General features: G+C 39.7%; 1 protein-coding gene across 1 annotated transcript in view; it reads right to left on the reverse strand.

The window, feature by feature from the left end:
• Window positions 1–13,759, reverse strand: part of LOC122808494 — a 666,541-nt gene that overhangs the window by 376,352 nt on the left and 276,430 nt on the right. Inside the window, exon 14 of the mRNA XM_044079450.1 lies at window positions 4,870–4,995. Within this exon, the coding sequence (XP_043935385.1) occupies window positions 4,870–4,995 (126 nt within the window). The remainder of the gene's footprint in view (window positions 1–4,869; window positions 4,996–13,759) is intronic.

The following is a 13,759-nucleotide window of genomic DNA, read 5'->3' on the forward strand; positions in this document are numbered from 1 at the left end:
GCCTGCATTGTTGTACTTTCTTATTTTTTTTTCCCTAAAACATGGCCTATATCCTGAATGGGAATGCATAGACTGTAAATACTGGGGTGAAAACACGATAAGATATTGTGCATTTTTGTTTGAAACTGCATAGACAAAAGGCTATTATTTTGCTCTTCATTTTGAAATGTGAAAATAAATCTGAATTTTAGTATGTGTCCTGCCTCAGTGCCTCCTTAGGCATCAACTGGTAGCATGCCAGATGGGTAGAGACTTGCCAATGTTCAGCCATGTGCAAGTCACAGAAGGCTACTAATTCCATCGTATAACAGTGTGACTGTTGGTGACTGTAGCTGTGGAGGAGTTTTTGCAAAAAACTGTGAAATCTCAGTCTGAATCAGAGCAAAAGCTTGTGAAAGTGCAACAATATCTGGTTGAGCTGGTAAATGTAGCTGCCATCCAAAGGACTGTGCCACCTATGAAAATATTAACCAGAGATGATGACCTGGAACCTCATTTGATGGCATTTGAGTATTATGTCACTAAGAGAACTGGAACACAGAAGACTCAGCAAAAATCATTTAGTCTAGCTAACAGAAAAGCCACTGAAAACATACATAAGGGAAAGTGATTATATGTCGTGCAATAATCTTAAGAAAGAACTTTTGCTCAGGGCTGGTATAACCCCTCAAATACCAGCAATAAATTGTCATAACTGGACTTTTAATGTAGGTAAATTGGTATGTATTCAGATGCATAACAGCATATTTAAAGAAAATGGCTTGAACTTGATTGCAACAGTAGAAACGTTGGCATTAGACAGGTTTAAAACAGCTTTGTCTATTAATATATGAATGTAGATAATGAAAAATGATCCCCAAAACTATGACGAGATATTAAATTTGAGCAGAGTGATAATTAGTTAATGACGTGATGTTTAAAACTGAATTATTTACTTCTAAGTTTAAAAATGCTGTAAAGAATATGTTGTCATATGTGACAGGAAAAGCAGCAGGTAATGTGTTACATTGCTTTAAAAGGGAGGCAAACCACCTTGTAAAGTTCTCTGCTGCTAAATCTGATGACAATACTGCCAGGAGACCTGTGAAAACTGAAATGTGTGCTTTAGTTTAAGATGTTTCGATGGAGTGTGAGAATACTACAGCTGAGATAGTTGAGTCACTCCTGTGTCAACATGTTACAACCAAACTACGAAAATGTACATTTGTAGAAGGAGGGGACATTCAAGTCCTGATATGTTATGCAAGCATGACTTCCCTTGAATAGGGTTCCTCGGTATAGAAGCATAGCAACAGTAACATTATCTCTGGTGTCTAGTTGTTTCCCACACCACTTTTTTGTACTTTTTTTTTTTTTATTATATGCCTTTAAGCCATGGCATATGGAGTGTAGCCTGGGGTCTAGTATCTCCCTCAAACAGACATACTATGCAGAGTAATACCTGGTGTCTAGTGATCCACCTGATCCTGTGTGCCATTAAGGCAGGTAGCTTAAGAATTTTCTCTGGTGGCTAATGGTTTGTGGTTCCCCCCACCCAATGTTGATGGCTCTGGTCATTAGTCTAGGGATGTGTGGAAGTAGGACACTCACCCCAGCCCATACACACACATAGACATGCAAACAAAAAAGTGCAGCATACTAGCATTCAGCAAACAAAGCTAGTCATACTTTGTATGATATAAGTTATCCTCTTCTTCAGACAGACACAATCATGAGTGATCTGGATACTTATGTGAATAACTCTCATTCAGTCATTATATTTCTGCTATGATTAAGAAATCTTTCTACCTGGCCCAGTTAATTTCCAAAGGAATATCTTAAAGATCCAAGGAACTCACGTTTCCAGAGTAGTCCTCCCTTATCACATCCATCATGGAATAGAATGCACTCTTTGGTATGTACAAATCCAAGCATATCACTCGACTGGAAATGCCCTAGTAATTTTTATCCAAAAAATTAGAGGCCTTATATCCTTCAGCTATCCCAAAGAGTAGCACAATTCTTGAAATAGTCAATATCCTACTAACTGCTATGAGTTAACCAGTGTTTAGCTTTTCATGCCATGAAAGACCCATCCTATTTGGCTTCCTATTTCTTCCCAAAACCAGTATCTCTACTAGGGACCTAACTTTACTCCAGCAGACATTATAAGGCTCTCTGGAGGCATTGGTTCCTAACCCAACATACCCCCAGCCTATGGCATAAGTTACCACTACAGGTTATCTGCCTTTAAGGTTAGTCTTGATTATTGGATGGGCAGACATAAATTTGCAGCCAGATTATAATGGATGGTTCTGCTTGATTTTGTGATACTGGCACTACTGAGTATTCTGAAAGGTGGCAAGAACTTTTAACTGCATCTACTTAAAGGTGTATATACATAGGGCTTGTAAGGTTCCCTGGGATCACTTGGCTAGTATTGCTCCTTTGTTCCTATATACATAAGTACGGATCCCTGTCCATGTTACAGTATGTATTTATACTTACGCGACTGAAGACAAGCTGTCCTCTTTTTCTTTGTTTTCATAAGAAGGCTATAATTATTCTCCCCCTTGAAGAATAATGCTAAGTGTCATACTATAATTAAAGGACTGCTGTTATGTTAAATTAACCAAAAGAATAGTTATGCTAGAAGGCCAAGCTTGACATGGGAATACATCATGCAGTATTTGGCGTGTTTCAGTCCCATCATGGCAGCATGGACACTTTTAGTAATTGTGTACTGGTCATAAACATAAAAAGGCTCTCACAGTGGAATCGAATGAATGTTGGAGCTGAAAAATCCACAGGACAAAAATGTATAATTAAAATGCATTTATTAAACAAATTCAAAACAAGCAATTGTGAAAGGTCAAGCGTTTTCATCTCTAACAAGATAGGACTTCTTCAGAACCAATTAGCCCTTTTTATAATTGATAAATTACATAATGTGATCCAACAATCATACAATTGATAATAATCTAGGTTCTTAAAGCTACATACACTTTTTTAAAAAACAAACTGTGAATCTAAAAACACAAGTCTGTTAACACAATGTGCAATACTGTAATAAAACATACCAGATGATCCATAAGAACAGTAAAAATCTAAACATGATAATAGAATTTTGGTAAATTAGAAATTTGCTGCTTTGTGTTTTAAAATGGGTGCAGTTGCCTAATAAGCTCCTTTTTCTCAATTTTATAAACCACCCCCCTCCATTGTTGCTTTTAATGATGTCAACTATACCAAATAAGAACTTAGTGAAATGGAGGCAAAGTAGGCTATGTTTATATAATGCAGTGTTAATGTTTTTATTTTCTATGGCAGAAATGTGCTCATAAATCCATTTTTGTAGTTATCTTTCTGTCTCGCCTATATAAAAATAATTGCACCCCTGGCAAGTAGCTGCACAGATAAAACCCTAGAAGCACAATTTTCTACCTGTAAAGAAATGCATTGAGTGGGGTTACCTATTGTAACTTGTAAAATGTATGCACATTGTTCACAAGCCCCACAATGTGTGGGCCCTCTGTTGAGGGCATTGGTAACTGACCTCAGGTGTTCAAAGAAAAACTTTAGATTATGGCCAGTTTTGTAAACAAAATTTGACATCACCTAAGGTGTTAATTAGCTTGGAACTACTTTCAAAAATAACCCAGTTCTTTACCAAAATGCCTTTGATTTCCTTCCTGCAACCCCCGAAGTGAACCACCATTGAGTTAAAGAAGACTTAGTTTGACATGGGACTAGATCATGCATTATTTGGTATTGTTCAGTCACATCATGGCAGCAAGGACTCTTTTAGTAATTGTGTACTGGTCATTCTCTCTAACTATACACACTCACACACACACACACACACACACACACACACACACACACACACACACACACATGCATGCACACACTTATACATTCCCTTTTTGTACTTAAAGGAAACTGCTCATTTCTGAAGCTTAGGCATTTGACTTTTTGTCTCTTTTTTATTTTTTCAAGATATAGTAGCAGTATGTTTTATATCCAACATCACTACAATGCAGAAAAAAATTAAGTCATATACTGTTTTCTCTTTCTCCAAGTTGTGACAATCTAAAAGTCAGAATAATAAAGTAAGCAAGCAAATTTACTAGCAAGGGCCTGCATGGCCTCAAAAAACATGAATTTCAATTGGTGTACATTTACACAAAAAATGTATTTTTCAAGTACTGTCAGTGTAATCATTTATGTACTTAAGGAGGCAGTTTTTCAGTTATGTATGAGCTGATATGTTTTGAGGAATGAGAAGTATATGTGACATAATATTTTGTATATACATACCTTTGCATTTATACCTTCCAATGCTCACATTTGTGATAGACTCCTCTGTATAAAATAGACTACATATACACTGTAGCAAGCTTTACGGGTTGCTGTGTGTGTGTGTGTGTGTGTGTGTGTGTGTGTGTGTGTGTGTGTGTGTGTGTGTGTGTGTGTGTGTGTGTGTGTGTGTGTGTGTGTGTGTGTGTGTGTGTGTGTGTGTGTGTGTGTGTGTGTGTGTGTGTTTATACACACAGACATATGCTGGTGAATAATGCAAAGAAAATACATTATAAACTATAATACATGAAACATTATCAAAAACATACTTTCACTTCAAATTTATGTTTTAGTGGTGAAAAATAACTTATTCTGTTAACTATTATTCTGCTTTTTATAGGTTGATCGAACTATTTGTCAGTGGGGCATGTAATTTTTTGCATAAATTGTTTAATGATTTTTCATTATGCAGTATAGCTATTCATAATGTATTGCATGGAAAAATACAGATTAATATTAAAAGACTAAACGATTCCCAAGAAGAAATATTTTCAAAAATTGGGAAAAATGTTGCATACTCTGCTTTCTTACTTTTGTGTGTAGGATGTGAAGGCTGGAAAGATGCCGCAGATATTCTAGCTTACTGTAAGCAAAATCCACACTAGCGAGTCGATTTAGCATGTGGTCTTGAAAGTCACTTGCAAGCAACCCCAACTTCTGTGTTAGAAGATGAAATAATGTATTTGTAATTATTTCAATACAATGACTTCTTTGTGATATATAACTGTTTTCCTATGAATAACACAATGTGCTCTTAGCTAAAGTAATGATCAGAGCCTTATACGGCACAAAGCACACTCATCAATGCAATCTAAAATATCAGTTTATAGCTTTATTCTGTTTTTCTTTACTGGAATGTTCATTTTAGAGTTGCTTCATAAGACAAAGTTTCCATTTTACTACTCTATGTCCCAATTCTTATTTAGGTTTAGGAACTTTGGGTAGTTACCAACATGATATCATGGATAGAAGTTGCAAAAATGGAATTTTGCAGTCCTGTTGGCCATGCTCTTTATAACACAATCAGAAGTTCAGCAAGTCCATAGATTCTCATACTAAAGCCACTGATATACTGAGATGACAGGAGCCACTTGGTGGTTTGGGCACTTAGTGAGGATGCTCTTCAGTGCTTCTTATCAAATGTGTTCCAGGCAGAGACCTCTAAAATTAGTGCCACTGTAGACTCAAAACATAATAGAAGGATTATAACACTCAGCTCGACAAAGAATTCCTCCAAGAACTACAAAATATACTGAGGACCATTATGATGGACAGACAAATCTAGGCTGACTTGTTTAACCTGACATCACTATGACCTTCACCAGGATCAATGGTTTAGAAAAAGGATGTACTGCTACTCAGCAACACATTGCTTGAAAATATATCTTTAGTGATCTAAAATTCTTCAATGTTTTATAATGATCAGATGCAGACCTCACTAAGTCAATCATTCAGAAGCTTGATTTTATTGTCAGACTAAACTAGTCACAATTTGATTTTTTGCATAATTTTACATATCAGTCACAGCTGTAAAGAGCAAATGTTACATTCTTCAGGAATTATGCACTCCTGTAAATAAATCCAGCAAATTGCCCATTGCAAACCAGCATAGCCAAGTTATTGTAGGTGTGCCAGAAATTCTCATGTTGTTACATCTATTTAATTCTCAACAATTGTGTCTTCTCGACTAAATGTAAATTACTATCATGTGATCTGCTTTCTATCAACATTTGGAATTGTTAATATGTTACCATTAATATATTATAGGTATGTAAAAAGCATATGTCAAGATAATGCTGAGGGTGTTACTGAATACATGCCCAAATGGCATGTCTTAAGTGTCAGAGATCATAAACAGGGCATGCGAATAACTTCAGTCACATCTTATTATGCCTATATCATGGATTATGATTTTTTTTATACCTTAAAAAGACATAAAATTACTGCACAAAGTTAATGATTAATTTCTTGAACTAGTTTTACAATTCTTACTCCTGTATATAACTGATAATAAGAGTTTAGCTCGAAATATATTGACTTGTGAATGTGTGTGTGAGATGATTGGAAATGACATCTTACCTGTGGATATTACACAAGAAAATTCAATGAGAAAGACTTAAAACACAGATTATATAACTCACAGATATATTTGAGTAACTTTACTAATCCTTTACATATAATTCCTTGCAGAAACAGTTACTTTTCCAAGCTTTACAGCTTGTGCATCATTTCCATCTGCTTTTTGTCATTTTCATAATAGATAATGTAGATTTTAGATAATTGCTATAGGATGAAGTGTGTTCACAATAGAGTTCTTACAATATTCAGTAAAGACATGGTGGCACAGATGTCTTTTTTGACACTGGGCTTAGTTTTAAATCATTTATTGCTCATAAAAGTTCATAGTTAAAGATACATATATCAACCTCTTAGCACAGAGTTCAGAGTCAAAGCCAAAAAAAAAGATGTGGTACAAAGACCCAAAATGAAGGGCAGATTTTAAATACTGGTCTTTTGTAATTAGAAAGTTGCTAGAATTACAGGTTTTGCATTAGCATGCATTTTCTGAAGGATATGAAGTCTGAAACTCAAATGTCTCTCATTGCTTGGTGGCCGCAGTTCTCAACTAAATTGCCAGAAAACCACACGTTTTATATGGAATAGAGCAAAAAATAAGGCAAAATTAGGGTCATTCTGAGAAATTAGGGACAAATGAAAGCTATGGATAAAGAAATAAATGATAAGGTATGGTTGCTGGCAGTTTTATCCACAGAAAAGGAAAAAATCCTGGTTAGAACATCAGGAATCCCTAATGTTGTAGAAAAAAAACTAAGTATGTCATCAAATGGAAGATACAGCATGAAGATGGTAGGTTGAATATTACATTGGCTACATATGTGTGTGTGGAGGTCTTTGCAAAAAAATATTGTACCACAAAGGCAAGTGCAGATAAAGAGTTCTGTTATCAGATCACAATGGGAAGAAAATTTGTTAAGAAATAAGTGATATACACTGGAGAAACTCTAGAGACTATTGTATGCATTTTCCTTGAATGATGTAAGAGCTGCATCTAGGAAAACCAAGAAGACTGTAAGCCAAAATATTCATTACACCAAGGTAATTTGCGCCAACACAACAAACGTTTTATCACTTTAAAGATAATCCAGGGATAAATAGCTCATTAAAACAAATTCCCCATATCTATCAGTGGCATACCTCAACCTCTTAGAGAAAGAAATCTGGACATAGCCACAAAAATGGGGGGATAAAGGCCCAAAATTGGGGACACTTTTTAAATATTTCTCTTTCAAACTTAGAAAGTTGCTAGAACAACAAGTTTTGGCTTAGCATGGCTTTTCTGAAGGATATTGTTCTCCTCACCAGAAGAATCCAGGGCTTCAAAAATCTACCTTACACAGACAGGCTAAAAGCCCTATTCCTCTACTCAGTTTCACAGAGACTCATCAGAAGTGACCTTTGTCTGGCATACAAGGTTCATAGGTTCATAGGTTCATACTAGGCTATCTGCCCTAGAGCATTTATAAGCCTAGCCAGAGTGTGTTTGGCTTTCTCCACCCATTTTAAATTAATTTTGCTATGCCTTTTTTTGAGGTTAGTATACTGTGCCTCTGTCTAACAGTGACACAGAAGTGATAGCCGGGGTAAACCTACGATCTCCCATCCACTCATCAAGATTCCTCTTGAAGAGAGTCAATGTGGGACTCTGCCTAACCTGGACTGGGATTTTATTCCAGAGTGAAGGGAGCCTCTGGGTTATGAATCTGTCCCTCCAGCATGTCCTATTTATTTCAGTGCTGAGGTTCAAGTCTCTCGAGAGCTGTAGCTTGATGGGATTTGGATTTTCTGAGGTGCAGCATGTCCATTAATTCTGGGTTGGACATGGCATTATCGTCAGGCACAGATCGCCTCTGAGCAGGCGGTATGCCACTGAGTAGAGCTGGAGTTTCTTTAACCGGGCAGCATATGGCATCTGTTTGAGCCCTTTGATCCTCTTGGTGAGGTACTTTTGGGGTCTTTCCAGTTGCTGCAGGTGTCTGGTAAGGTACATCCCAAAAGGGGCATTGTACTCAATTATGGGCCTGATGAGGGATGAGTAAAGAGGCGATGACCTCCCCTGATCTATATGTGAATCCCTTCATGATTAGGTGGGCTATATAAAATGTTTTTCTAACCACTTTGGCCACGTGGTTGTCAAATGAGAGATTGCTATCAACTTGGGTCCCCAGGTCCCTAATGACTTCTTCTGTACTTAATGGATTACCACCTATGTGGTAATTTGTGGGCACTTTGTTTTGCCAAAGGGATGACTATACACTTTTTGGCATTTAGCTTGAGGCTATGGCTCTGGCACCAGTTGTCTGTTTCTATGAGGCCCTTTTGGAGGATGCTTGTGTTGGCTGGAGAGTTGATTATGGCGCCCAGTTTGCAGTCATCTGCGAACTTGGTCAGCCACAGTCCTCCCGTGTTGGCCTGTACCGCCGAGAAATATATACCGAACAAGAGAGGTTCCAGGACTGAGCCTTGTGGGATGCCACTTGTAACTGGTTTGGAGTCTGACATGGCTCCAGCAATTCTAACCATGTGGGTTCTGTCCTTGAGCCAGTTTGCAACCCATCTAGTGACATAGGGGTTTATATTTAAGCTGGTGAGCTTATCTATAATGCCCGAGTGGGGTATTGTATCGAAGGCTTTTCCGAGGTCCAGGTAGGCTGTGTGGACCACCTTCCTCTCGTCAATGGCCTTGGTGACTGTTTGAAAGAAATTGACCAGGTTTAAGAGGCAGGATCTGCCCTTAACAAAGCCAAACTGGGTAGGATCCAGTGTCTGTAGGTCCCCAATATCTTTATTTATGAGGTCCATGATGATCCTTTCCATAGCTTTGCAGAGCAAGCTAGTCAGGCTTATGGGGCGATAGTTTCCAGGATCCGTTGAGGCACCACCTTTGTGGAGAGGGACCACTGTTGCTCTACGTCACTCTTTGGGTACATATCCTGTAGTGAGGCTAAGACTGAACAGTAGTTTTATGTTTGGGTTTAGCTCTTCTTGGAGTTCATGTAGGGCGCAGCCTGGGACACCATCTGGTCCCATTGAAGCTGTGTTTTTTGCTTTGGAGAGGGCGGCTCTTACCTGAGCATCTGAGATGTCAGGGGGGCAGCACTCTGTTGGGATAGATATTTGCCCTTTGGTGGGGAGGGGAGAAGTTTGCACTGAACCTGTCAGCTAGGATGTTGGCAATGTCTGTGGGCTCGGTGTATTTTTGTCATTTTGGACTAATTCTGAGCATATCTGGGAATTCCCACCCAGGTTCCTAACATAACTAAAGAAAGCCTTGTGATTATCCTTAGTGTCCTGTGCAATTTTTCTCTCGAAGCTGGCCTTAGACGATTTTATGAGTGTCAGTAGTTTTTTGCTAATACTGATCAGAGATGCCTTCCCTTTTTGGGATTTTGCTCTATCATGTAGTAGCTTCCTCCTTCTATTGTATAGTTTGTTTATGTCTGGGGTCCACCAGACAGGACGTCTGCCTTTGGAGGATTGGGTCTTGGTTTTATTTGGGATTGCATGATCCATGCATTCCTGAAGGTGTTCATAGAATGCGTTTATAAAGGATTCTGCGGTCTGGGCCATATTTTCCACAGGCCCGGGGGCTTTGAAGGATTTCGCCTCGGTTTTGAGGCATGTTAAATTTGCTTTAGAGAAGTTTTTCACTGTGGTTTTCTGGGCAGGTGGTGGGGTCGGGATGTGAATATCCAGTGAGATTAGTTTATGGTCTGATCTTACCAGTGAGGATACACTTCTGGTCTGGAGCATAGTGTCCCCATGTTGGTGATGATCAGGTCCAGTATGTTTTCCCCTCTTGTGGGAGTGGTAACAAGTTGTTCCATAGCATTTGAGTTTATAAATTCTAGGAACCTTTGGGCTAGGGTGTTGGAGCTAGAGTAATGCTCCCAGTCTATGTTTGGGTAGTTTAAGTTGCCCAATATAATGGTGTTTGGAGAGACTGTCATATTTTCCAGTATTCTCAGGAAGGCCAAGTGGGGTTCCTGTGTTTGTGAGGGTGGTCTGTAGCAGGCTATAAACTGGAAGGCAGTTTTACCCACAGTTAGTTGCACATGGATAGTCTCTGATGCTTCATGCTGTGCCACCAACCTGGAGGTGTGGGTATCTTTGACGAATATTGATACTCCCCCTCCTTTTGTGGTTTAGTCCAAGTTTTGGGGCCGAAAAGCATGGTATGAGGTATAACCTGGTAGTGCTGGGGTGCTCTCGGAAGCCTTGAACCAGGTTTCTGTTACTGCACAGATATCGATGTTCTCCATGCTAAGGAGAGTTTCGAGTGTGTGCATCTTGAGGTTTAGACTTCTGGCATTGAGTAGCATTACTCTTAGTTTCTTATCCCTTGTGATACCTATGGAGGTGGGTTTGTCTTTTGAGCCTTGCCTAAAAAAAGCACTATGAGGGTAGCAAAAGCCTTTGCCAATATCCGAAAGCCCAGGGGTGACAGGTGCAAGCCGTCCCTAGCGAAGCATCGTGGCTTGTTGAGCATGTCATCCCAGGCTGACAGGCATTGGATCCCCTTTGAATGACACCAACACTTAAGCCAATTGTTGAAATTGATCATCTTGTCTTGATATTGTGGCATCATTCTTGGTGAGGGTAAGATGCTACTCAAGGTCAGGGTTATACCGGCCTGGGCTACATGCTCAGAGAGCTCCTCTATGTCTCTTTTCATGTAGTCCAGGGAGGTACGTCTCAGGTCATTCACACCAGCATGGACAATGACTGAGTCATATTTGTACTTGCCTTGGAGTGACCTGAGTGCTTGTGTTATGTGGCGGATGCTAGCGCCTGACAGGCAGCTCACCGTGACCTTCTCCTTGTTCAGCCTGGTGAGCGGGACGTCAGTGTGCCTGACGATAGAGTCACCTATTACAAGTGTATCAGGTGTGTTGATTAGCCTTAAGGGCTGTGACTGTTCGGCACACTGGCTTTGTGAACTATGTGTTGCACGTGTTTTGTTTTGGGGTAGCGGTTGCTTGGGTGTCTGCTTTGGAGGTCTCTGCTGCTTAGGCAGATTTTTATTTAGAGCCTCGAGTATGTTTTTGTGTGTTTATGTGTTTGGTTTGTTGTCATGGTAGGTCTATGTGAGACTGGAATTGTAGTGAGTGTGGTTTCCTTCTCCTCCTGACTGGTTACGCCAGTACTGAGTTGAGAGAGCTTAGCCTCCAGTTTGGCTATATGGTTGCATCTTTCACATGTGTTGGAATTTGTTGGGAGGAGGAGAGGGTTGCCTGTGTACATGAGGCAGTTGTAACATTGCCTCAAGATTCCCAGATTCACCAGCTGGACCAGAGAGGAGATTGACAACTGACCTTTGGACATGCTAGAATAGTATTGGGAATTCCTTTATAATTGAAAAAAGGGCCAATGGGGAACAAGGTACTCAAGGGGAGTTTGTGAGGGTGTAGTGCTTTTAATTTTTTAGAGCTGACTTATATAATTGCTTTAGTGAGCAAGTGCCAGGTAACTTAAATGCAATGTGTTACAGGTAACTTAAGTGCAAAAATGACAAACAGTAACTTTCTTTCAAGTGAAACAAGGAAATAAGTACAGTAAGCAATGCAGATATCACTAGGGATCCACAGAAGTGCTAAAAGGCCGTGTTTTAGGTGGAATTAGCATTTCAGTGAAATAAACAAACAACAAGCATACAAATAAAGCTAGATTCAGCAGGCCTGGATCTAGTCTATGCTACATCAAACAAGGTGTACCAATTTCAGTAAGAAACAGTTAGAATATGCAGGCACTATAAGCCTTTAACCAGAAATTCCCTGCTCAGAAGGGCAGGTGATCTCGGTCCCGGCCTTGATGGGACTGCTACAAATCTGCAAGTCATGCTCTTCTTGCGTAACCCACACACAAAGCTTCAAACTGGTCTGTGACATCAATAGGACTTGGTGGTACAGATATGTGTCCCAGACACTCCTCCATCTGTGGAATAGACTCCCTCTCCACATCATGCAGAGTACCTCTTTATCCCTTTTTAAATGCAACCTGGATAACTGGAAGGGAAACAGAAAATACATTCCTGGGATTCCACCCGCATCCCTGCTGGGCAGGGTCATTGGGTACTGACTTGTCTAAACATGGGCTAAATTCTTGGCTAGGTTTATAAGGGCCTCAGGGCCAATAGCCTTGTAACTTCCTATGATCCTATGATCCTATTAAGTCTAAAAATCAAATGCCTGACATTATTTTTCTGACTTCAGTCCTCACTGATTTGCCAGAAAACTGCAATTTTATGAGAACAGACCAAAAATACGAGTTCAAAATCTGGACATTCTGTGAAAATCTGGACAGTCGAGAGCTATGATCAGTGGTATTGTGTTGTAATGCCCTTATGAAACCAGCATTCACAGAGTGATGTTTTATTCAGTGCAAAGCTATGACAACATGGGATGTCCTAAGTGTTCTGCACATGTTATATTACCTGAATAATACACACTGCAGTGTGAGCCACAAGCCACATGCCCATAGTTCCACACCGTCCTTGTGTTTCATACATGACCAGACGTAGACAACATGGACAGCATGTTAAGCACCTTCAGAACATAAGCTGAGACATGGAATTACTGGTTGTCCCAGTATGTCAAAACCGGTTTTATAAAGACTCTCTTTCTTCAAGTAATGCAGACTATCCCCAGACTCCTTATCATTTGTGCCACTGCTGTATGCATCGGTAGTTGTGGCCAGAGTTCATGCTTGTGGGTTTGCAGTGCTTTACTATTCTAATACTGGAATTCCACTGATCTTAAGATACCTGCATGTAATAAATGTCTACCACCTTAGAACATCCTTGTGGCCTGGGCAGTTGACATGATAGTTTCATGCCCGAGTACATCTGGAACACTATATGTGTCAGTGTGAGGGCAAAGGGTATAATGAAATTCACTGAAGGAGGTAGAGAAAGCCCAGTGGTATTTCTCTGAACATACAGGGTAGCTACCACCATTTTACTGATGGGGTCTTGCAAAATACCATGAAAGACAATTATGTCAAAATAGACACTGTGATGGTTCCACCACTGCCACTAATATGTGGCATCCCCACATTGTGCCAGTAATCAAGGAGCCTGAATCCTCATCATTGACACTGGACAGGGATGTTCACTTGGAATAAAAATGGACACACTCAGTATTTCCAGAAGTAAACATCTCTGCATCAAGCACAATTTCCCTTAAATGCACAAAAGGAACACAGTCAGCCTGGGGTCTGGATTTCTCTACATCTATCTCCCTCTAGTTCACCAGTAAGACTCAGAACTGGAACAACTTCAGAGTTAAGTTCTCTGCCGAGTGCCCAAGCTAACTCCTCCATTGGTCTCTCTGTGAAACCAGTG

This window comes from Protopterus annectens, chromosome 8.part0, assembly GCF_019279795.1.
Source record: "Protopterus annectens isolate FY-2018-M chromosome 8.part0, PAN1.0, whole genome shotgun sequence".
Classification (NCBI taxonomy): domain Eukaryota; kingdom Metazoa; phylum Chordata; order Ceratodontiformes; family Protopteridae; genus Protopterus; species Protopterus annectens.